Source organism: Oncorhynchus mykiss, chromosome 1 (assembly GCF_013265735.2).
Source record: "Oncorhynchus mykiss isolate Arlee chromosome 1, USDA_OmykA_1.1, whole genome shotgun sequence".
NCBI lineage: Eukaryota > Metazoa > Chordata > Actinopteri > Salmoniformes > Salmonidae > Oncorhynchus > Oncorhynchus mykiss.
This window is the reverse complement of record NC_048565.1, coordinates 50,454,540-50,481,119: the sequence shown is the minus strand read 5'-3', so window position 1 is coordinate 50,481,119 and position 26,580 is coordinate 50,454,540. Positions and strand designations below refer to the sequence as shown.

Sequence of the window (26,580 nt, the reverse complement as noted above, 5' to 3'; positions counted from 1 at the left end):
ATGGTCAGTGACCTGTTTGTTGACTTGGCTTTCGAAGACCTTAGATAGGCAGGGCAGGATGGATATAGGTCTGTAACAGTTTGGGTCCAGGGTGTCTCCCCCTTTGAAGAGGGGGATAACTGCGGCAGCTTTCCAATCCTTGGGGATCTCAGACGATATGAAAGAGAGGTTGAACAGGCTGGTAATAGGGGTTGCGACAATGGTGGCGGATAGTTTCAGAAATAGAGGGTCCAGATTGTCAAGCCCAGCTGATTTGTACGGGTCCAGGTTTTGCAGCTCTTTCAGAACATCTGCTATCTGGATTTGGGTAAAGGAGAACCTGGAGAGGCTTGGGCGAGGAGCAGCGGGGGGGGCGGTGCTGTTGGCCGAGGTTGAAGTAGCCAGGCGGAAGGCATGGCCAGCCGTTGAGAAATGCTCATTGAAGTTTTCGATAATCATGGATTTATCGGTGGTGACCGTGTTACCTAGCCTCAGTGCAGTGGGCAGCTGGGAGGAGGTGCTCTTGTTCTCCATTGACTTCACAGTGTCCCAGAACTTTTTGGAGTTGGAGCTACAGGATGCAAACTTCTGCCTGAAGAAGCTGGCCTTAGCTTTCCTGACTGACTGCGTGTATTGGTTCCGGACTTCCCTGAACAGTTGCATATCACGGGGACTATTCGATGCTATTGCAGTCCGCCACAGGATGTTTTTGTGCTGGTCGAGGGCAGTCAGGTCTGGGGTGAACCAAGGGCTGTATCTGTTCTTAGTTCTGCATTTTTTGAACGGAGCATGCTTATCTAAAATGGTGAGGAAGTTACTTTTAAAGAATGACCAGGCATCCTCAACTGACGGGATGAGGTCAATGTCCTTCCAGGATACCCGGGCCAGGTCGATTAGGAAGGCCTGCTCACAGAAGTGTTTTAGGGAGCGTTTGACAGTAATGAGGGGTGGTCGTTTGACTGCGGCTCCGTAGCGGATACAGGCAATGAGGCAGTGATCACTGAGATCCTGGTTGAAGACAGCGGAGGTGTATTTGGAGGGCCAGTTGGTCAGGATGACGTCTATGAGGGTGCCCTTGTTTACAGAGTTAGGGTTGTACCTGGTGGGTTCCTTGATGATTTGTGTGAGATTGAGGGCATCTAGCTTAGATTGTAGGACTGCCGGGGTGTTAAGCATATCCCAGTTTAGGTCACCTAACAGAACAAACTCTGAAGCTAGATGGGGGGCGATCAATTCACAAATGGTGTCCAAGGCACAGCTGGGAGCTGAGGGAGGTCGGTAGCAGGCGGCAACAGTGAGAGACTTATTTCTGGAGAGAGTAATTTTCAAAATTAGTAGTTCGAACTGTTTGGGTATGGACCTGGAAAGTATGACATTACTTTGCAGGCTATCTCTGCAGTAGACTGCAACTCCTCCCCCTTTGGCAGTTCTATCTTGACGGAAGATGTTATAGTTGGGTATGGAAATCTCTGAATTTTTGGTGGCCTTCCTGAGCCAGGATTCAGACACAGCAAGGACATCAGGGTTAGCAGAGTGTGCTAGAGCAGTGAGTAAAACAAACTTAGGGAGGAGGCTTCTGATGTTGACATGCATGAAACCAAGGCTTTTTCGATCACAGAAGTCAACAAATGAGGGTGCCTGGGGACATGCATGGCCTGGGTTTACCTCCACATCACCCGCGGAACAGAGAAGGAGTAGTATGAGAGTGCGGCTAAAGGCTATCAAAACTGGTCGCCTAGAGCGTTGGGGACAGAGAATAAGAGGAGCAGGTTTCTGGGCATGGTAGAATATATTCAGGGCATAATGCGCAGACAGGGGTATGGTGGGGTGCGGGTACAGCGGAGGTAAGCCCAGGCACTGGGTGATGATGAGAGAGGTTGTATCTCTGGACATGCTGGTTGTAATGGGTGAGGTCACCGCATGTGTGGGAGGTGGGACAAAGGAGTTATCAGGGGTATGAAGAGTGGAACTAGGGGCTCCATTGTGAACTAAAACAATGATAACTAACCTGAACAACAGTATACAAGGCATATTGACACTTGAGAGAGACATACAGCGAGGCATACAGTAATCACAGGTGTTGAGTTGGGAAAGCTAGCTAGACAGTAGGTGAGACAACAGCTAATCAGCTAGCACAACAACAGCAGGTAAAATGGCGTTGACTAGGCAACGGGGCCAACAGATAAAACAAACAAGCAGAATAGAGTACCGTGATTAATGGACAGTCCAGCGTGCATCAGCTATGTAGCCAAGAGATCAGTGTCCAGGGGGCAGCGGTGGATGGGGCAGGGAAGCTGGACTGGCGAGTGTTATCCAGGTTAAAAAAACTAACAATGACTAAATAGCTTGTAGCTAGTTAGCTGGTTAGCTTCTGGGGGTTCTTGAGTGTGTACTAAAAATTAAAAATAATAGCGATTCCGTATCACATTGGGTGAGGCAGGTTTCCGGAAGGTATAAACAAGTTAAAAATCAAAAAGAGATAGAAAGTAAATATGGATCCAGTGAGTGTTTGGGACGCGGCGATTCAGACGGTTAGCAGGCCTGTGCTAACAAGCTAACAGTTTGTAGGCCCGGGGTAAACAAGGTAGCAGTTAGCGGACCGGAGCTGGACAAGCTAGCAGTTAGCAGGCCTAATTAGCAAGCAGGGAGATAGCGAGGGCTAGAGAGTTAGCCTTTGGGGGACTTCGCGATGGGGTGAGTCTGTTTATTCCTCTTCATGCGGTGACATCGATAGACCGGTCGTGGGCCCGAGGTGTTGTAGCCCAGGAGTATGCTACGGTGGTAGCACAGGTGTGCTGGCCGGGCTAGCTTCAAGCTAAGTGGGTGGAAACGCTAGCCAGGAGCAATCATCCGGGGTTGCGGTTTAGCTAGATAGCTAGTTGTGAAGATCCAGCTGAGAAATGTTCCGTTTGCGGTGGGAATCCGGGGATGAATCCGGGGATGAAAAAAAAAAAATAGGTCCGTTGTGCTCTGGTTAGAGTCGCGTTGTTCGAACTGGCGAGAGCTTTCCGAGCTAAAGGTTAGCTGATGACCGGTTAGCTGAAGACCGCTAGCACAGCTGGTGGTTAGCTGGCTAGCTTCAGTTGAGGGGTTCCGGTTCCGAAGTAAATATAAATACTTTAAGAAAAATAGCTACGTTGGGTGAGGCGGGTTGCAGGAGAGTATTGGAAGCTTAGGTTTAGCAAAATGTTTTTAAAGAGATATGCTTAGAAAAATATGTAAAAAAACGAAAAAGAAACGATATATACAAGGGACACGACAGGACGACTTACTGCTACGCCATCTTGGAAAATCGTGTCAGTCTCTTGTGAGTCTCTTGTAGAAATGCAATATTTGCATTCAAACCCTTTAAGTGTGTCAACACCCTCTTACGCTTCACCAGGTTGTTAACCCCTTTGGTATTCCAAGAAATGTACTTGATCGTATTATTTCGGCCCCTCTGGGCATTCCCGTTATTCAACCCTGTCATTAGAGCATAGAATGGAAAAGCAATGAGCGCCCAAAACCCTCAGAATAACTTGTCTCAGAGTAATAATGTACGGTGGTAAATGTTTGGAAAAAATACAGAAAAAAAACAGAAAAAAAACTAAAAAGACAGAATGACAACATTAGAACTGAACAATTCAACCTGCCCCCATCCCAGACAATACCTCCCCAAACGAGGTACAAGCCTAAATAGAACATGTTCTCTTCGCACAGTATGTCTGTGAGAGTGCGGTCTTAAGCCTAAACCCACAGTCCCGCTCTTTAAAGTCGCGTTTTGTTAGTGGATCCAGCAGCAAAAAGAAAGATTTGTACGTATTTTTTCAAAAAAATATAAAAGGCGAATCCCTTGTGCAAACGGAATGACAAAAGCACCACTTGTAGATGTATATAATTGTATTCCCAAAATGTATAAAGGCTCCCAGCCAAAAATCTAATTTGAAGTAAGGAAATCGTAGTAAGACAATCAAAAATAATAGTAATTATAATAGTAGTCTAGTTGAAGCTGAGACAGCTTACAACCAATACCAAAAACCGACGTGTGCGCAACGTTGAACGTTTGCTGGGCATACAGTGCCTTGCGAAAGTATTCGGCCCCCTTGAACTTTGCGACCTTTTGCCACATTTCAGGCTTCAAACATAAAGATATAAAAGTGTATTTTTTTGTGAAGAATCAACAACAAGAGGGACACAATCATGAAGTGGAACGACATTTATTGGATATTTCAAACTTTTTTAACAAATCAAAAACTGAAAAATTGGGCGTGCAAAATTATTCAGCCCCTTTACTTTCAGTGCAGCAAACTCTCTCCAGAAGTTCAGTGAGGATCTCTGAATGATCCAATGTTGACCTAAATGACTAATGATGATAAATACAATCCACCTGTGTGTAATCAAGTCTCCGTATAAATGCACCTGCACTGTGATAGTCTCAGAAGTCCGTCAAAAGCGCAGAGAGCATCATGAAGAACAAGGAACACACCAGGCAGGTCCGAGATACTGTTGTGAAGAAGTTTAAAGCCGGATTTGGATACAAAAAGATTTCCCAAGCTTTAAACATCCCAAGGAGCACTGTGCAAGCGATAATATTGAAATGGAAGGAGTATCAGACCACTGCAAATCTACCAATACCTGGCCGTCCCTCTAAACTTTCAGCTCATACAAGGAGAAGACTGATCAGAGATGCAGCCAAGAGGCCCATGATCACTCCGGATGAACTGCAGAGATCTACAGCTGAGGTGGGAGACTCTGTCCATAGGACAACAATCAGTCGGATATTACACAAATCTGGCCTTTATGGAAGAGTGGCAAGAAGAAAGCCATTTCTTAAAGATATCCATAAAAAGTGTTGTTTAAAATTTGCCACAAGCCACCTGGGAGACACACCAAACATGTGGAAGAAAGTGCTCTGGTCAGATGAAACCAAAATTGAACTTTTTGGCAACAATGCAAAACGTTATGTTTGGCGTAAAAGCAACACAGCTGAACACACCATCCCCACTGTCAAACATGGTGGTGGCAGCATCATGGTTTGGGCCTGCTTTTCTTCAGCAGGGACAGGGAAGATGGTTAAAATTGGTGGGAAGATGGATGGAGCCAAATACAGGACCATTCTGGAAGAAAACCTGATGGAGTCTGCAAAAGACCTGAGACTGGGACGGAGATTTGTCTTCCAACAAGACAATGATCCAAAACATAAAGCAAAATCTACAATGGAATGGTTCAAAAATAAACATATCCAGGTGTTAGAATGGCCAAGTCACAGTCCAGACCTGAATCCAAGCGAGAATCTGTGCAAAGAACTGAAAACTGCTGTTCACAAATGCTCTCCATCCAACCTCACTGAGCTTGAGCTGTTTTGCAAGGAGGAATGGGAAAAAATTTCAGTCTCTCGATGTGCAAAACTGATAGAGACATACCCCAAGCGACTTACAGCTGTAATCGCAGCAAAAGGTGGCGCTACAAAGTATTAACTTAAGGGGGCTGAATAATTTTGCACGCCCAATTTTTCAGTTTTTGATTTGTTAAAAAAGTTTGAAATATCCAATAAATGTCGTTCCACTTCATGATTGTGTCCCACTTGTTGTTGATTCTTCACAAAAAAATACAGTTTTATATCTTTATGTTTGAAGCCTGAAATGTGGCAAAAGGTCGCAAAGTTCAAGGGGGCCGAATACTTTCGCAAGGCACTGTACATTACATTCTCAGTGTCAACAAAACTCTCTCTATCCTCTATCTTGTTAAGTGTGCTCATGTGTTGGCCACGCCAACTAATTGTCTACACCTGATCTTAATGAGAGTGTAACGCATGTGAAACGCTAGCTTAGTTAGCAGTGGTGCGCGCTAAATAGTGTTTCAATTGGTGACGTCACTTGCTCTGAGACCTTGAAGTAGTGATTCCCCTTGCTCTGCAAGGGCCGCGGCTTTTGTGGAGCGATGGGTAACGATGCTTCGTGGGTGACTGTTGTTGATGTGTGCAGAGGGCCCCTGGTTCGCGCCCGGGTATGGGCGAGGGGACGGTCTGAAGTTATACTGTTACAAGAGCTTGTTTCCTTTGAAATGTGGCCTGTTTGCATAGACTAAAATTAACAGTATTTAAAAAAACACAGCTTGCTAGCTCCATCCTGGTGGGCTTAGTGGACTAATTCCATGGATAGAGAGCAAAAAATCATAGATTTAAACTTCACTACCATGCCACAATAAAAAATAAGTGTTTGCATGATTAATGCCTAAGCAAATTAATGACGATGTGTCCTATCTGTGCTTGGAGTTCATAACAGTTGAACTAAGAGTCTTATTGAAACATAATTACAAAAAATTATATAATTACCTTCAAATAACCTATAATATCTGTTCTCAGAACATTAATAAAACCTCCCAGAAACTGAGGGAACCTCCCTGCAACCAAAAAATGAACGTTCCCATAAAAAGTTACATTTTCACTTCTGTTCTCAGAACATTTAAAAACCTTTCTGTTTCACCAGTAAGGAAACGTATGGCTTCATTCTCAGAACCAACGTTCACACAACTTCTAAGGAACCAAATGTGCTAGCCGGGGGGGGGGGGGGGGCATTTAGAATGTTCCTTCCCGGGGCCCGAGAGTTGGTTTGTCTGGCCATGCACTGCTGAAGTCATAGTAAAACTCCTTGTATGCTATTTCTGTCTCCCTCGAGTTATGAGGGGGTCCCTGATGAATGTGCCATCACAAAATGGTTTCCCAGCACCAAAAATATTGAGAACATGCCCTAGCGATGAAACAATTCTCCATCCTCACACAGATGATTTAGCATTCGGGACATAGCCAGTATATCATTTTTTTTTTATGGAAAGACAGGCCTGTAAGTCTTAAAGACAGCCAGACCCTAATACACACTCAGTTGGTGTGTTTTTCTCGTGGAAAAGCTGTGACTATACAGATTGTTCTATCCTACACTCTGTTTTCCATGGTCCTATGCTCCTTGCAGCATCTTTTGGACTGAGATAAGGTTCATCTTAAGTTCATTTTGCCGCTTTCTCTGCCTGCCATGTACCCGACAGTGATAGTTTATCCATAACTGTAGTGTAGTCTAAGGGGGGCACATCGCTTAAGCTTTTAGCTTGTGGGACGTGTGCTTAAATCCTTTCACAGCGGCTATTAGCCACTGAAAAGCGTGGAGACTGCATATTGCTCATTTTGCTTTACTACTGCCCTTGGCGTCCCTAAGTGTATGGGTGGACTGTGCTCAACCAGCAAATGTTCGAGCCCACAGTATACCCAGGGATTTTTCAGGTTAATGTACTTAACCAATCTTTGAGCCGGTCAACTTTTTCCCCATTGTCACACCTTGGAGCCTATGGCTTTTCACCTGTTGCCTTACCTAGAAGGGCGTCCCTGTTGTCCAGTTTGCACGGTTCACATTTACTTGGATTGTAGGTGAGGTCGGGCAAGGGTGTCATGCTCTTCGCTCATTGGGCAACCACCCTTAGAGGGTTGGCCCGTCTCTTTTTGACAATATCCTGCTGGATCATGGGACCATAATATATATTTATAATAGTGCAAGGGTGATAGCCTTTGGTGGGGCCAGGAAGGGCCCTTTCCTACAGGGGGGTTTACCTCTTGGACACTGTTTTTGGGACGTCTTATTATACTGATATTTTGTGCTTCCCCTCGCTTTGTTATGAGGTTTCTCCCAATGGGTGCTCTCTGCACCTTCTCAAGATGTTGGGACTTCCCTGGCTTCGGAGAGCCTGTTTTGCAAAATGGGAGTTGGCCATATCCCCACATGATACATCGAAATGAGTATTTGAAAGAGAACTTAAGGTTCCTTGCGTAACCCCGGGTTATCTGGTAACATGAGTGAGATGTAGCGCCGCATTCAGAGCGTCAGGAAGAGAAGCATGCTTGAAAATATCCAGAGGGTAGGAGACTGGCTCCTTTATGGAAGTGAGGGTCTCCAATCCTTCGCCACTTTAATTGTCGGTCTCCAACAGATGCTTTTGACCGGTACTTCTGAGAGAGTAGGCAGTCCCAGCGAACCCCTACATGTGATACATCTCACTCATATTATCAGAGAACCATGGTTATGCAAGTACCTTTACATGTTTCACACCTTGGGTAGATTAAGAAAGACCTGACACACTTTCTCCTGCCTTGGCTCCAGCCTGACACGGAATGAAGGCTTAACGCTAAAAACAACAGCGACGTTATCATCACAGAATTTTCCGATAGGGATTAAAGCCTTAGAAAGAAAAAAAAAGTGTTAGCTATTTAACCAAGGACCTTGACTCTGACCTTGTAACTGGCCAGCTAATAGCAGTCATATGACAAGAGAGAACATGGATAAAGGATCAAGATGACCTGCTAAAGAAGATGGCAACGGATGCAGAGCAATGTCGACTGTTAGCCAGTTCGGCTAATCCATCCGGATGCTAGTCACGCTACTCTCAACTTGGCTACAGTAACATCCAAACCCGGATCACATGAGCTCCAGATCATTTCCAGTCAGTTACCATTAGGAAGACCTGTCAAGGTCTTTCAGGTATACAGTAACTAACAAGCTTTCCCTCACAACTCACATTTGAACGGCTAACTCACTAAACCAGGAATACCGTAACTATCTAGCTCTCTCTCTCTCAAACTTGCTCCCTTACACCAAGCTCTCTTTCTCACCAAGCTCCCCACCCCCATTTACTCTCTCTCTCACCTTCCCGGAGGACTGGATGCCCTTGATCATGGCAAGGCAGACCATGGACCAGGCGGCCAGCAGACAGATGGTCATCCTCCAGTTGAGGCCTCCGCTCTCAGAGATGGAGTCAGAGATGTTCAAAGCCTCACGGTACCAGTAGTAGGTGGTGGCCGAACTCTTTTCACACTCAGGCACCACAACTGGAGGGAGGAGGGGACAGACAAATGGTGGTTGTTACGGATTAGACCAGAGCACGCTTTATAATGGATTGTGTGTCTACAGTATGGCTAATGGCTTACTGTATCGCTTTCACTGGGAAGTATCTAAGCACTGTGACTTTATTACCTGTTTTATTTTGTTTGCTAGTTTGTATGCTAGTTTACTTGTATGCTAGTTATGAAGAGCCACCTGTATAGTGCTTGTGTAATGAAGATGTGAGTGTGTGCTGGATGAAGGTGAGTGTGTGTGTCTTACACATTGTGGTTTTGTTCTTGACCAGGGGACACTCGTGCCATGGCAGAGGCTGCTGGAAGGACTGGGAGAAGTAGAAGAGACTCCACCCAATGATCACATTGTAGTAGAGGGCCACAAAGAAGCACACCTGCAGAACAAAAAGTTAGTGTTGAATACACACATATCACATTTGAGATCAGAATTTTAACACCCACAATGTTAAATTGAACACTTTCTTAGGAATTATATTTGACCCACCAAAACAGTATTAAACTAACACCCCCAGAGGGTTGGATCCCTAACACTGTGGGTGTGGCAAATGCCTTGTGACAGAGACATGGATGTTGTAATTCCTATTGGAATCCAGACATAGGGAGGATCTTGAAACTTCTCATCACCCATAATCTGCATGAGGAATTTGTCGAACAAGATTACCTAAATCATCTAAACTGTAAGAACAGTCTCAGTAATGGGGGCAATAGGCCCAACCACTTACAGATTGGATTAGAAAAATGTCAGTTATTTATCTTAGATCAAATAATCAATCAATGTGCGTGCAGAAAGACATTTAAAAATAAAAAACTATTATAAAATATGCCTGCAAAGCATGCTGGGAAATAGGATATTTTTTAAATATTTTACCATTATTTAACTAGGCAAGTCAGTTAAGAACAAATTCTTATTTTCAATGACAGCCTAGGAACACTGTTCAGGGGTAGAATGACAGATTTGTACCTTGTCAGCTCAGGGATTTGAACTTGCAACCTTGCGGTTACTAGTCCAACGCTCTAACCACTAGGCTACCCTGAGACCCCTCCCAAGTATTTTTTCACTCTGAGGGAGTTAACGGAAATGAACTCAACATAGTTGAGTAACAACCACACCACGAACTGTTGCTTCATCTGTGATTCAATCAACACTTCATTTATTCACTGCAGGTGGCGTCAATTTCAATCCAACTGGTGTTAACCCCACGAGAATCATCACTCAGATATAATGCTCACAACACTTTTACCTCCACACCGAGTTTAACTGATTGAGGTTTACAACTAGGTAATGGTGATACCCATCTACTGTCGGACTATGGTTAGAGAGCAGGCAGAGCCAAAGATGCAATTTGGTTTAAGAGTATTTATATATTCAGGTGGCATGGAATGATGGCATGGAATGATTGACAGTTGCTGACATGAGACTTTGTCTTGAATTGGATGGACTAGCCGGTGGGTCTGTAGCAGTGAAGGCTGCTGAGGGGAGGACAGCTCATAATAATGGTTGGAAGGGAGCCAGTGGAATGGCATCAAACACAAGGAAACCATGTGCGATGTATTTGACACTATTCCACCTATTCCGCTCCAGCAATTACCACGAGCCCGTCCTCCCCAATTAGGGTGCCACCAAGCTCCTGTGGTCCGTAGAGTATGTTTGTATGGCTTCTATTTCAATGAGGCATACTGTTTCTTGGTGTGAGAGTTGTATGACGTGCCCAATTGCTCAACTTTGTCTGGGTGAAGCACCCCGGATTGAAAAGAGGCGCCCTCAAACCTGCCCGTTTAAATACCTGGCCATAGCGTTATTTAGCGGGTACACCTTCAACGAGTGCCCTCCATCCTCACGTGACCATAGAGTTGGGTAGGGGGCACACCTGCCACGAATGCCCTCTCCCCACCTCCACATCACCGATCAGGGAATTCTGAACACAGAGATTTTAACCACACATTTGCTGTGCACAATCCAAATCATTACTACCTGAACACAATCAATCCATCTAAAGTTATCGTTATAATGCTTTTATCAATAAAAAAAACATTGTGACAGCAACCCAAACCTAAACCCCAGAGGAGCAAGGCCAAGGCAACACACTAGTTAAACAACACGGATCCTGAATACAGAATGCTGATCTACATTAAACCATGCTCAACCAACACGTGTTGTCATGGTGGACATGCACTGCCAGTTAGTTCGCAGAAAGGTGTCGTGCCCTATTCAATACCCAAAATTCTCTGCTCTAAACCTGTTACTCTTTAAAGCAGCTTGTCTTGTCCTTTCTCAATTATTGTCCTTTGTCTGTCTCTGTGTGTGTGTGTGTGTGTGCATGCAAAAAATCCTTCTCGTGTGTGTGTGCTTTCCCCTTTTTCTAAGGTGTGGTGCCCGTAGTGGCAGTGCCGCTGACTCACCACACAGCTGGCAAACCCGATGCCCCCCAGACGAGGGCTGATGTAGTTCCACACCCCGATGCTGCCCCTGCGGATCCGCTGCCCCACTGACAGCTCCAGGAAGAACAGGGGGATGCCAATCACAATCAGAAGGATCAGGTAGGGCACCAGGTAGGCCCCTGTGGAGAAGAAGAAACACACCAGGGTCAGAAACCGTATCTATTGCGCACACACACACACACACACACACACACACACACACACCATGTAGTGAGTTTCTGCCTCGTTGTGTCCTAGTTTCTGCCTCGTTGTGTCCTCGCACGACTCAAGTAATTTTCCCTCATCATGGTGTGTGGTGCCACCAAATAGTATATCAAGCTGGAATTTACTCAGGTCTCAAATTTACCCAAATTGAGCTGTGGTTACTTGAGTCCACATCAGAGAGATAACATTCCTTATTTCCTTAATAGGGAGAATTACTAAGACACAGCCCGTAATAGCAGAGCTCCGTAAAACACAGGGTCTGTCTGTCTCTCAGGAAGATACTCTCAGGGCATCAGAACATACTCAGAAGACACGAGACTGCAACTGGAAGACACATGGTAGATAGAGATCACATAAAAACCTTTGTTCAAAGGAATTGGTGGTTGGCATTAAGCATGTCCTATAATCTTTCAATGTTTTTACAGCAGGAGCCATATTGCCACAAGTAACTGGAAGAGATGAATACAATGTATAGTCAGTAGATCACTTGAATAAAAACAAACCTCCAACCCTTTAACTGTTTTGCTTTAACTGCAAAGTCACTCATTGCAAAGTCACTCATTGTGAATCAGAAATAAGGATATCACATCTGACAATAAGCTATAGTTTCAAAACAAAGTTGTTTTTTTGTCTGGAAAACAAAAAAGTCACTGATTGAGGAAAATTTGGCCACTGGTTTCAGCCTCCCGAAAACAAGATTAGCTGGCCCGGAATGGCAGATAGGCCTACTCGTCAACCAGAAACCAAAGCACGTTGGAAATGTACAGTATCTATTACACGAAACCTACTGTATCTCCTCTCATACTGGCTCAACATGTTTCCAACCCCACTGATCATTTTCACCTTTTTTTAACCTTTTGTGGCCACACACGTCTCCAACTCAATCATCCAGTTTGTTGACGACACAACAGTGGTAGGCCTGATTACCAACAATGATGAGACAGCCTACAGGGAGGAGGTGAGGGCCCTGGCGGAGTGGTGCCAGGAAAATAACCTCTCCCTCAAACAAAACAAAGGAGCTGATCGTGGACTTACAGGAGACAGGGGCCGCAGTGGAGAGTCAAAACCTTCAAGTACATTACTGACGACCTGAAATGGTCCCTTCACACAGACGGTGTGGTGAAGAAGGCTCAACAGCACCTCTTCAATCTCAGGAGGCTGAAGAATTTTGTCTTGGCCCCTAAGACCCTCACAAAATTCTACAGGTGCATCATTGAGAGCACCCTGTCGGGCTGTATCACCGCCTGGTACGGCAATTGCAGCGTCTGCAACCGGGATTGTGCGGTCAGCCCAACACATCAGTGGCACACTGCTTGCCTTCCAGGACATCTACAGTACCCGGTGTCCACAGGAAGGCCAAGAAGATCATCAAAGACCTCTGCCACCGGAGCCACAGCCTGTTCACCCCGCTACCATCTTAGGAGACAGTACAGGTGCATCAAAGTTGGGACGAGAGACTGATAAACAGATTTTTATCTCCAGGCCATCAGAGTTAAATACTCACCACTAACCGGCCTCCGCACAGTACTCTTCCTTGAACCTTAGCCACTGTTACTAGCCGACTACCACCCGGTACTATACCTTGCACCTTAGAGACCGCTTTGCCCTATGTACAGTGCCTTGCGAAAGTATTCGGCCCACTTGAACTTTGCGACCTTTTGCCACATTTCAGGCTTCAAACATAAAGATATAAAACTGTATTTTTTTGTGAAGAATCAACAACAAGTTGGACACAATCATGAAGTGGAATGACATTTATTGGATATTTCAAACTTTTTTAACAAATCAAAAACTGAAAAATTGGGCGTGCAAAATTATTCAGCCCCCTTAAGTTAATACTTTGTAGCGCCACCTTTTGCTGCGATTACAGCTGTAAGTCGCTTGGGGTATGTCTCTATCAGTTTTGCACATCTACCATTTTTTCCCATTCCTCCTTGCAAAACAGCTCGAGCTCAGTGAGGTTGGATGGAGAGCATTTGTGAACAGCAGTTTTCAGTTCTTTCCACAGATTCTCGATTGGATTCAGGTCTGGACTTTGACTTGGCCATTCTAACACCTGGATATGTAATTTCCCTGCCTCATGATGCCATCTATTTTGTGACGTGCACCAGTCCCTCCTGCAGCAAAGCACCCCCACAACATGATGCTGCCACCCCCGTGCTTCACGGTTGGGATGGTGTTCTTCTGCTTGCAAGCCTCCCCCTTTTTCCTCCTAACAAACAGTTCTATTTTTGTTTCATCAGACCAGAGGACATTTCACCAAAAATGATGATCTTTGTCCCCATGTTCAGTTCCTGAACGGTATGACGGCTACGCGGTCCCATGGTGTTTATACTTGCATACTATTGTTTGTACACATGGACGTGGTACCTTCAGGCATTTGGAATTTGCTCCCAATGATGAATCAGAATTGTGGAGGTCCCTCCCGCCCTCGCCTCCCACCCTCCCCCGGCTAAGACAGGGCTTATCTTATGGGTTAATGGCTGTCATAGGAAAAAAGCTGTGGATGGATCAATATTGCAGTTACTCCACATAATGTAGGTTTTAGAGTTTGATGAGTCTGACACGGTGGCTGGTTTAACTTGTGAACAATATATTTTCTGTAGCACACCTGATGGTCACTATGGTTTTTGTTATTCCATCCCTAAGCTCCCTACATTGAGTCTGATAACTGCCAGCACACAGCTGACATTAAGGAATGTTGCCCACATTCCTTGAAAATCAAATTTTGCCATTCCATTGTGTGGGTTGTTAGTTGATTGATGTTAGTTGATGTATCATGTGTCATTGGGGCTAATCATGATGATTAGAGGGTTTGGGAGGTGGGTTATTATTTCACTTTCCATCTCCTTTTGTCTTTCCACTATCATCAATCTGTAATGATGGACATTTTAAGAAATTCAACATCTACTCTGTCTGCACAGCTTCCCAGGCAACCACAGCTGCATGAATGCGGTGATATAGCTTTCCAAAGGCAAAGAAGGGAGGATATACTGTGAAGACTGAGTCACTGGATTACTGGTGCTCTTCCATGCCGTCCCTAGGAGGGGTGCGTCACTTGAGTGGGTTGAGTTGCTGACATGGTCTTCCTGTCTGGGTTGACGCCCTCCCCCTTGGGTTGTGCCGTGGCGGAGATTTTTGTGGACTATACTCGGCCTTGTCTCAGGATGGTAAGTTGGTGGTTGAAGATATCCCTCTAATGGTGTGGGGGATGTGCTTTGGCAAAGTGGGTGGGGTTATATCCTGCCTGTTTGGCCCTGTCCATCATCGGATGGGGCCACATTGTCTCCTGACCCTTCCTGTCTCAGCCTCCAGTATTTATTCTGCAGTAGTTTGTGTCGGGGGGCTAGGGTCAGTCTGTTATATCTGGAGTATTTCTCCTGTCTTATCTGGTGTCCTGTGTGAATTTAAGTATTCTCTCTCTCTCTCTCTCTCTCTCTCTCTCTCCCTCTCTCTCTCTCTCTCTCTCTCTCCCCCTCTCTCTCTCCCTTTCCCCCTCTCTCTCTCTCTCTCTCTCTCTGTCTCTCTCTCAGGACCTGAGCCCTAGGACCATGCCTCAGGACTACCTGGCACGATGACTCATTGCTGTCCACAGTCCACCTGGCCGTGCTGCTACTCCAGTTTCAACTGTTCTGCCTGCGGCTATGGAACCCTGACCTGTTCACCGGATGTGCTACCTGTCCTAGACCTGCAGTTTTCAACTCTCTAGAGACAGCAGGAGTGGTAGAGATACTCTCGATGATCGGCTATGAAAAGCCAACTGACATTTACTCCTGAGGTGCTGACTTGTTGCACCCTTGACAACTACTGTGATTATTATTATTTGACCATGCTGGTCATTTATGAACATTTGAACATCTTGGCCATGTTCTGTTATAATCTCCACCCGGCACAGCCAGAAGAGGACTAGCCACCCCTCATAGCCTGGTTCCTCTCTAGGTTTCTTCCTAAGTTTTGGCCTTTCTAGGGAGTTTTTCCTTGCCACCGTGCTTCAACACCTGCATTGCTTGCTGTTTGGAGTTTTAGGCTGGGTTTCTGTACAGCACTTTTGATATATCAGCTGATGTAAAAAGGGTTATATAAATACATTTGATTTGAAGACAGACCCAACATGCTGTAAGTCATAGTTATTCGTTTCAAATCAATTGAGCATTTCAGGCACACACTCCAAATACAAACACTGAAAAGCTTCACCAAAAAGTGCCAAACCAAATATTTCATAATTCAAATGAAGTACTTCAAAACCCTCTCCCCTTCCCTCTGAAGCTAGGACAGCAGAGTCCCTGCCCATCTTCTGAAAACCTCTGAAACCCTACCTCTTCAAAAGAGTATCTTAAATAATCCCACAGCACCCACCTGCACCCCCCCCCCCCCCCATAAAATAATGTTTTACTTAATATGACTGTGATATGTTTGTCCCACCTAGCTATCTAAAGATGAATGGGCTAATTGTAAGTCCCTCTGGATAAGAACGTCTGCTAAATGAATAAAATGTACAAATGTTAATCAATCTCTGTAGTTGGTTGCATTTCCTAAAGCCTAAGTAATTCACTTTTACATGACATCACATTTTGTTAATTTGCATTGTTATTTTCAAGCATTCGCATGGGACATGAGTGCTACAAATTGTATGAATCAATGGGTCCTGCACACTGTTGGTCGGCTGTGTGGCTATACTATTAGGCTTATGGTTCGAATCTTTTGTCAAATGACGTCTCACAATTATTTCTCGCATTTATTTCATGTTGATCAATATTTCCGCTATGCTTGCCTATTGTAGCTGATCAAAAAAATGTCTGATCAATACATATTGTAATTTATAATGCTAATACAGGCACCAATAAATTGTCCAGCTCACTTATTGTATGCTCTTTTCAAGTACACTCCCTTATATCTTAGCTTCTAAAGTGACTCAGAGTTTACTAATTATTTTGAAGAAGTGTATTCAGTGAACTGTATTCTATAATTAGTTACAAAACAATAGTAATGCAATTGTGTATTGCTGCTGTTTGTCTGATATCAAAAGTCCACGATCAGCTCTGTTGACCATGTTAGCATTTTGCTGAGGCAATGGGGTGAGGTACACTATTTCTGTTCGGAATGACATGTGGCCCAGTATTTACATGGTCCTTAATGACATGCATGTTTACCTTGTTACCTGGCAACAACCACATGAGTGTTTCAAAGAGCTGTCAGTCAAGGCAAACTCATTAATAAAAGATCCCCGCCCACTCATTCTGTTCTTTCAGGCTCCCTGATAGTTAGAGATGAGAGAGGGTACAATTTCTTCAATTCTGAGCATTTCATTTGTGTAAAAATATTATGGGTGATGTTTTGGCTATTTTTACTTGGGAAATAGGATGACTGTGCAGGACCTTTTTAAGGACAGGAGTTTTTCAGGATAAAACAATATGAAATGGAGATGAGCACAGGCAAAATCCTAGAGGAAAACCTGGTTCAGTCTGCTTTCCACCTGACACGTGAAGATTAATTAACCTTTCAGCAGGAAAATAACCTAAAACACAAGGCCAAATCTACACTGGAGTTTGTGAACGGCCGAGTTTTGACTTAAATCTACTTAAGCAAGACTTGAATGGTTGTTTAGCAATGATCAACAACCAATGTGACAGAGCTCGAAGATTTTGTAGAAGAATAATGCAAATATTCTACAATCCAGCCTGAATTTTTTTAAATTCAGGCTGTAACACAAAATGTGAAATAATTGAATGGGTATGAATACATTCTGAAGGCACTGTATCTTGATTAGATAAGTATTCAACCCCCTGAGTCAATACATGTTAGAATCACCTTTGGCAGCATTTATAGCTGTGAGTCTTTCACACCTGGATTGTGCAACATTTGTCTGGGTAAGAATCATCTAATAATGGTAAAATATGAACACAATATTTATCTGGACACTTTCAAATTGTTATATTGCTACTATGCAAATATGCACTTTCTGTATCCTGTGCATGTGATAAACATTGATTTTAATTGATATAGTGTGTATTTACCAGAGATGGTAATGTGAAGAACAACATGACCTGTACCAAAGTTAGATTAGGATACAGGCCAAGGACTAGATAAAGTGTATTTTTGCTACTACTTTCACCACTTTTAGCCTTGACATATTTGGATGCTTACTACACTACCTTACTCACTCTGTTTAGCACATGGCCTCACATGTGAATTCTTAAAGAGATGATTTGGGTGAAGGTTTAAGATGCTGAATGGTTGTAGACCACAGGAGATTGGTGGTACCTTAATTGGGGAGGATGAGCTTGAGCTAATTCAATGTAAAAAAAAACACAATTTAAAATGTTGCTACATAGGACCGAATCGAGACGGTCGGTTACGAATTAGTTTACATCCCTGTTAGAAAGCAATTCTCCTTTGTCAAGATAATCCATCCACCTGACAGGTGTGGCATATCAGGAAGCTGATTGAACAGCATAATCATTACACAGGTGCACCTTGTGCTGGTGACAGTAGAAGGCCACTCTAAAATGTGCAGTTTTGTTCCACAACACAATGCCACAAATGTCTCAAGTTTTGAGAGATTGTGCAATTGGCATGCTGACTGCAGGAATGTCCACCAGAGCTGTTACCAGATAATTGAATGTTAATTTCTCTAACATAATGCCATTTTAGAGAATTTGGCAGTACGTCCAACCGACCTCACAACCGCAGACCAGGTGTAACCACATCAGCCCAGGACCTCCACATCTGGTTTCTTCACCCGCGGGATCATCTGAGACCAGCCACCGAACATTTGAAACTGTGGGTTTGCATAACCAAAGAATATCGGCAAAAACTTTCATAAACGGTCTCTGCGTGCTCACAGATGAATCCCGGTTTTAATTGTACCGGGCAGATGGCAGTCAGCATTTATGGCATCGTGTGGGCGAGCAGTTTGCCAATGTCAAACTTGTCTATATAGTCCAAATCAGGATGATCCATACTTTTTCAAAAATATTTATACCAATCTATTGAACTTACAGGTAACAAACGATCCAATAATTATGGTGGGAGACGATAACACAGTGCTAAGTACATCAATGGTCCGTAAAGGAAATCCCTACAACCCTGACATTGTGAGATATACATGCAGACTTAATCAAGCTAGTCATCTTGATTACTTTCTTGTCTTTTTCTCACTTGCATCAAACGTTAAAAAGTATTGATAGGAGACAGAATGCGATCGGCCATCATCGAATTGGCCTTCACATAACATAACAGAATTTCCACGTGCAACATAAGTTCAGCAAATCCCTTTATTGATTGGGATACGTTTGAAATGTACCTTCAGGTGTTATTTAATTTGGTTTGTCTAAAGAGACAAGACTAACAAGGGAAATACAGGAACTAATAGTGCAGGTAGATATCAATAAATATGGTACTACAGAGATATAAAACAAGTTAGAGGAAAAACAAAAAGAATTGGAGGATCTTCTTCAAGAATGATCTAATGTAATCTATTACAAAACTCAATCAAACTGGATGGAATATGGAGAAAAATGTACCAAATTATTCCTGAATCTTCAACACAGGAACGCTTTCAAAAATTACTTGCAGAAACTCGTTACCGAAGACGGAGTCATCCATGAGTCTCCGAATGACATTTTAAAGGAGGAAGCTAAATATTTTAGAAACATGTTTTCTTTTTCGTTTTCTCCGCACCCTCTGAATGATGTAAGGAATTATTTCCAAATAATAAAAAATAAAAAATTGAATTAACAAAATATCAGTGCGAAGGCCAGGAATAACTTTTTGAGGCTACTAAATCCTTTCAGTCTGGAAAAAAACCAAGGGCTTGATAGCTTACCGGTAATCTCCATTATTAGCTTGTTTTAACTACTTCTATAGAAATGGTAGTCTTTCAGATACTCAGCAGGAAGGTCTGATTTCACTATTATTAAAACAAGACCATGATGGCAAATATAAAGATCCAGTCCAGCTAGAAAACTGGAGGCCTCTTACACAAAACAATACTGGCGAAATGCATAGCATTCAGAATTAAAAAGGTTTTCCAGGTACTGTTTATCCTGATCAGACAGGTTTTTTACATGGACAATACATTGGAGATAATATACAACAACTACTAGAAATAATAGAACAACATGAAACTTCTAAAGAAGCCAGTCCTGGTATTTATAGCATATTTTGAAAAGGCCTTTGATAAAGTAAGACTGGATTTTATATACAGTATAAATGCCTGAATTTTTTAAAAATATCGGCGAGTCTCTTATTCAATGGGTAAAAGTAATGTATAGCAACCCCAGGTGTAAAATAGTAAATAGAGGCTACTTCTTAGAGAGATTTGAACTGTAAAGAGGCATTAAAAAAGTGGGGTCTGCTGTCAAATAACAACATTAGAGGATTACAAATGCAAGGCTTAAATACAAAGATGTCCATGTATGTCGATGACTCAAGCTTTAAGTCTGCAAGCTAGATCCCTGCAATGTCTCATTGAAGATCTAGATAACTTTTCTGTACTCTCTGGACTAAAACCTAATTATGACAAGTGTAACATATTACGTACTGGATCTTTAGAAAACACAACTTTGACACTACCCTGCAGTTTACCTTTAAAATGGGTTGACGATGAAGTAGACCTACTCAGTATTCATATCGCAAAATATATCAAAGAGCTCCCCACAATGAATTTCATGAGAAAACTAGTAATAATAGACAAGATCCTGCAACCATGGAGAGGTGTCTGTCTATTTATGAAAAAAATGACACTGATTAACTCCTTAGTCATATCTCAGTTAACTCACTTATGGCGCTGTCTACTCCTGATGATTCGTTAATTTAAAAACAAATATGAGCAAAAAATATTTTGCTTTATCTGGGATAAGGTGTGCCTATCTATACAATGAATATGAACTGGTTGGGCTGAGATTATTAAATATAAAAGCACTAAACCTTTCCCTAAAAGCTTCACTTATACAAACGTTTTACTTGAACCCAAAATGGTTCTCAAGTAGATTATGAAGAAAAGCTCCTCCCTTGTTTAAAAATGGCCGTATTGCCTTTGTGCAGATTGCCATGTCTCATTTTTGATTAACTGAAAATTAAACCTTGTTTAAAGTATCTCTCTTTTTAAAACAAGCATTGCAGAGCTGGGTACAATTTCAATTTTATCCCACAGAAAATATAGAATATTACAAATATTACAAATATTATGGTTAAACTCAAATGTGCAGGTTGATAAAAGACCTGTATTTATGTTTGAAAGGGGCCTTTTGATTTTTAAATGATATTGTAAATTGAAATTGTAGATTTATGTCTTTCATGGAGCTATCGGAATTGTATGGAATGGTCTGCTCAATCCAAGATTACAACCAATTGATCACAGCATTACAGCAAACCTGGAGGAGGCAGGTGGTAGTGGTAGAGAACTGGTATGTCTGTCCAATATAAAGGATAAAAGTTTCATTTGAGGACCGGGATGTTGACAACTGTGCCATACAGATTACAAAATAGCTGGGAAGAGATTTTTGATGTACCGATTCCATGGAATAGGGTGTATGAGTTGATATATAAAACAACGCAAGAATCAAGGAGGGTTCGGGTCCCCGAAATGACTTGGTGGGAGATCTGTCGACATGCCCTTGACCCTGGTTGCTCCTGTGACTTGCTCTGGATGGGAGTGTCTGCTAGATGACTGAATGTAATGTAAATGTTGAGCGGTTTCACTGCAGGTAAATTGTACGTTTAAATATTCAATAAAAATCAAAATATGTATATACAGTTGAAGTCGGAAGTTTACATATACCTTAGCCAAATACATTTAAACTCAGTTTTTCATAATTCCTGACATTATATCCTAGTAAAAATGTCCTGTCTTAGGTCAGTTAGGATCACCACTTAATTTTAAGAATGTCAGAATAATAGTAGAGAATGATTTATTTCAGCTTTTATTTCTTTCATCACATTCCCAGTGGTTCAGAAGTTTACATACACTCAATTAGTATTTGGTAGCATTGCCTATAAATTGTTTAACTTGGGTCAAACGTTTTGGGTAGCCTTCCACAAGCTTCCCACAATATGTTGGGTGAATTTTGGCCCATTCCTCCTGACAAAGCTGGTGTAATTGAGTCAGGTTTGTAGGCCTCCTTGCTCGCACATGCTTTTTTAGTTCTGCCGACAAATTTTCTATAGGTTTGAGGTCAGAGCTTTGTGGTGGCCACTCCAATACCTTGACTTTGTTGTCCTTAAGCCATTTTGCCACGACTTTGGAAGTATGCTTGGGGTCATTGTCCACTTGGAAGACACATTTGCGACCAAGCTTTAACTTCCTGTCTTGAGATATCGCTTCAATATATCCACATAATTTTCCTGCCTCATGACGCCATCTATTTTGTGAAGTGCACCAGTCCCTGCTGCAGCAAAGCAACCCACAACATGATGCTTCCACCCCCGTGCCTCACGGTTGGGATGGTGTTCGTCGGCTTGCAAGCCTCCCTCTTTTTCCTCCAAACATAACGATGGCCATTATGGCCAAACAGTTCTATTTTTGCTTCATCAGACCAGAGGACATTTCTCCAAAAAGTACGATCTTTGTCCCCATGTGCAGTTGCAAACCATAGTCTGGCTTTTTTATGGCGGTTTTGGAGCAGTGGCTTCTTCCTTGCTGAGCGGCCTTTTAGGTTATGTCGATATAGGACTCATTTTAATGTGGATATAGATACTTTTGTACCTGTTTCCTCCAGCATTTTCACAAGGTCCTTTGCTGTTGTTCTGGGATTGATTTGCACTTTTCGCACAAAAGTACGTTCATCTCTAGGAGTCAGAATGAGTCTCCTTTCTGAGTGGTATGACGGCTGCGTGGTCCCATGGTGTTTATACTTGCGTACCATTGTTTGTACAGATGAATTGCTCCCAAGGATGAACCAGACTTGTGGAGGTCTACAATTATTTTTCTAAGGTCTTGGCTGATTTCTTTTGATTTTTCCATGATGACAAGCAAAGAGGCACTGAGTTTGAAAGTAGGCCTTGAAATACATCCACATGTATATATAAATATATATATATACAGTCGGAAGTTTACATACACTTAGGATGGAGTCATTAACTTCTTGGTGACAGGGGACAGTATTATCTTGTCCGGATGAAATTCATGCCCAAATTCAACTGGCTGCTAATTAATCTAACAAAATTACCATTTGTGATGTTTATGGGACAATATTGGAGTGGCAACAAAAGAAGCTCGTCAAAGGTAAGGCATGAATTATATTTTATTTCTGCGTTTTTTGTCGCGCCGGCAGTGTTGAAATATGGTTTCTCTCTTTGTTTACGGAGGTGCTATCCTCAGATAATAGCATCGTTTGCTTTCGCCGAAAAGCATTTGACAGCAAGCAATCTGACATGTTGGCTGGATTCACAACACGTGTAGCTTTAATTTGCTATCTTGCATGTGTGATTTCATGAAAGTTTGATTTTTATAGTAAATTATTTGAATTTGGCACTCTGCTCTGCATTTTCTCTGGCTTTTGGCCAGGTGGGACACTAGCGCCCCACATATCCCAGAGAGGTTAACCTCTCCAAATCCTAACGCCATGGGCAGGCGACTTCTATACTCTAACCAATAAGAACAACAGCCACTCACCCCCTCCGTTCTTCTGACACAGGTAGGGGAACCTCCAGACATTGCCCAGGCCTACAGAGTAGCCCACCTGGGCCAGGATGTACTGCAGCTTGCTGTTCCAGGCTGGCCTCGCTGCATCATCTTCTGCGTCCGAGCCTTCGTCCTCCACGTCCATGTCTCCGTTGAGGCTAAGCTCCTTCCCTTCCCCATCACCTCTGCCACCTCCCACGATCAGCGAGCTCTTCTTAAAGGAATCATCACAAGTGTCCTCGTTGGATAGCAGGTCTTTGACGGACTCCCTGACATCATCGTCAAGCTCTCTCTTGACGGCCTTGCTGTTTTTGGGCATTTGATAAAGCAGACCAGGGCGAGGGGTGGAATGTCTTTGGGCTAGTTGCGGGAGGGGTGTGGGAGCAGTGCAGTTCTGGTAGTTATTCTGAGATCCGGGTAGTGTCTGCACAAGGCAAGGGCTTAGAGATGGTCTGTCAGGGGTTGTATAAAGTATCTGTCTTGGAGGTTTGTGATGGAGGGTTGAGAAGGAGTTGTTTATTTCTTCATTGTCACAAAATGCCTGAGGGAAAAGAAATCCAAAAACAAAATTACTTAAGGGTACAATGTAAATATAAAAAATGCAATATGCATTACTTCAGGGAAAACAGCATGAGGGTGTATGATTCATGGCGATGCAATAACTGTTAGATGTTAACACAGGACCCATGTTTTATGAAAATCAGACTACAATATTGAACTTTTCATCATCAGCATATGGCAAGAGGAAATCAAACAAAATACTAGGGTACAACATCCATAACTCCAGTAAAGGCAGAATGAGTGTGTATTGGTGATATCACCACTCTCTGATGGTGACACAGAACTCATGTTTTAAAGAAATCAGATACAGTCTGTGTATGACATCACAACAATGCACATAGAAATATTTACTGTATTTACTCAAAGAAGAGAGCGGAGGAGGGAGGAAGTAAGGGGGGTCTGTAAAAAAAAAAAGTTTCCATTCTTCTTATCAATTAAACCAAAACTAGTTATATTAATGTAATTTCCTTCCTATCCACAGTCTGTGACCACACTTGATTTGAATAGAATCACCCCTCATACTTCAGCCAGACATGGTAGTTTGGATGGTGTCCAACCTGGTGTGTGTGCATGTTAGAAAACTTGCCTTGGGCAATTGTTGAGGACAAATAATTATAACATAAATTATTTGTGTTCCTGTTTTTAATTTACTGAATATCTTAGAATAATCAATTCCGCACAAGGAAATCATATGACAAATGTGACCAAAATCGACGAATGTGCCATTGTCTATTTATTGTTTACATTTATTGAAACATGGATTGGACTTGCTATGACAGGTCTGATATCGAGACGATCATGTATCCTCGCCTCTAAATAATTAATCCCCAACGCCAAGCACGAGGCAATTTGCATACCAACCCAAACACGCATTGTCCTCGCAACTCAACATGAGCGCAGAGAAAACCAACAGACGTAAAATGTAACAAAAAATTACCCCGAATATAGCCCTTATTAAGGTATTAGTATAATAGTTGTGATGTGATCATGCTTCGGCCGATAGTTCTTAAAATCCCCATTGTGCATAAATGAAACCCCAAAAAGCACGAAATTATACAATGTTGCAATGGTGCAGAATATAGCAGTCTTCTCTATCCCTTTTGACCGATCCGTGGTTTAAGTGGTTAAATGATTTTCTTTGACCACTTCCAGATTAGCCTTGTTCATTCACTAAGTATGGGCTTCATTTCATCAGCAAATAAACGTACATTGTAATAAACGTACATTTTAGGGTGTAGATGGAGTAGTAAACTAGGCTGTAGCCTATATACAGAAAGATTGAAACCTATTCATATTGTCTTGTTAATAACATTTGACTACTGTATTAAATGTACATGTGCATTTCTATCTATGATGAAATAAGAAATCGTTCCATGAATACGTCGCCGTATGGCATATTCCACTATAAAGGGCTACATAAAGCCATTAAAAAGGCAAGACATGCATGTGTATGTGGAAACAAAAAATGCATGATTAAATACATAGCCTACATGTCGAATAAGTAATGGATGAGAGGAATACCTGGCGCCATGTTGTTTATTCAAGAGACAATTTGTTGAAGGAATGAACATAAATTAATTCCTCCCTCCCCGCCCAGCCGCATCTCCTCTGTAGTGCCATCCATTTCAGCATACGCTCACTGCCCACATCCTGCGCAATGCAACAACATTTTATTCAGCTCAAAACATATATTTCTTCTAAATGATGTTTACCTTTAGTATAGATTCGTCTTCTGTGAAATTCAGATGTTGGTATTTTTCGGAAAGAAGCGTCTCAAGGAATGAAATTGTGACAGAAGCACATGCACGGGGGAGACATCATCACTCGTGTTGCGTCTCTGGTCCTATACTGCCGGTGTAGTGTTGTGCGAAACAAACTCAAGATCTTCGACTAGTCTGCGTTTTAGTAATAGGCTACAGGCAGAGCGGTGATAGGAGTGCTCGGCTTCTCTCTTTGTCAATATTTGATCCAAAAGCCCATTCTTTTTTGCTCAATTTATCCCTATATATTTAGGTCGATTTAACATGGTATACGTATATTCAAACCCCTCGTGAATGCGCACGATAAGCTAAATACTCGTTTTTAAAATGTCTAATCTCCCCTATTTGCACTTGGTATGATCCACTACTAACCTCTTACAATACACTGAAAAAAAACACAACATGAAGTGTTGATCGCATGTTTCATGAGCTGAAATAAAATATGTATAAAAAGCTTATTTCACTCAAATTTTGTGCAGAATTTGTTTACATCCCTGTTAGTGGACATTTCTCATTTGCCAAGATAATCCATCCAACTGACAGTTGTGGCATATCAAGAAGTTGATTAAACTCATGATCATTACACAGGTACACCTTGTGCTGGGGACAATAAAAGTCCACTCTAAAATGCCACAGATGTCTCAAACTTTACATGCACTATGCATTGGGGCAGGTAGCGTTTTCCTTGCATCTGCCAAACCCAGATTTGTACGTCGGACTACCAGTTGGTGAAGCGTGATTCATCACTCCAGAGAACACGTTTCCACTTCTCTTGAGTCCAATGGCGCATTCTTTATTCCACTCCAGCTGAAGCTTGGCATTGCGCATGGTGATTTTAGGCTTGTGTGCAGCTGCTCGGCCATAGAAACCCATTTCATGAAGTTCCAGACAAACAGTTCTTGTGCTGTCATTGCTTCCAGCGACAGTTTGGAACTTGGTAGTGAGTGTTGCAACCGAGGACAAACGATTGTTACGAGCTTACACGCTTCGGCACTCTGCAGTCCCGTTCTGTGAGCTTTTGTGGCCTACCAATTCGTAGCTGAGCCAGTGTTGCTCCTAGATGTTTCCACATCACAATAACAGCATATACAGTTGACCGGGGCAGCTCTAGAAGGGCAGAAATTTGACAAGCTGACTTG

General features: G+C 42.7%; 1 protein-coding gene across 1 annotated transcript in view; it reads right to left on the bottom strand.

The window, feature by feature from the left end:
- The window catches only part of LOC110524453 (sodium-dependent neutral amino acid transporter B(0)AT2), a 54,236-nt gene extending 28,672 nt beyond the window's left edge, over positions 1-25,564 (bottom strand). The window contains exons 1-5 of the mRNA XM_021604100.2: positions 25,394-25,564; positions 23,112-23,661; positions 11,255-11,412; positions 9,102-9,228; positions 8,646-8,827 (exon numbers count right to left, since the gene is read on the bottom strand). Coding sequence (XP_021459775.2) covers positions 8,646-8,827; positions 9,102-9,228; positions 11,255-11,412; positions 23,112-23,439 — 795 coding nt within the window. The 5' untranslated portion in view covers positions 23,440-23,661; positions 25,394-25,564. The remainder of the gene's footprint in view (positions 1-8,645; positions 8,828-9,101; positions 9,229-11,254; positions 11,413-23,111; positions 23,662-25,393) is intronic.
- Positions 25,565-26,580: the final 1,016 nt, after the last annotated feature.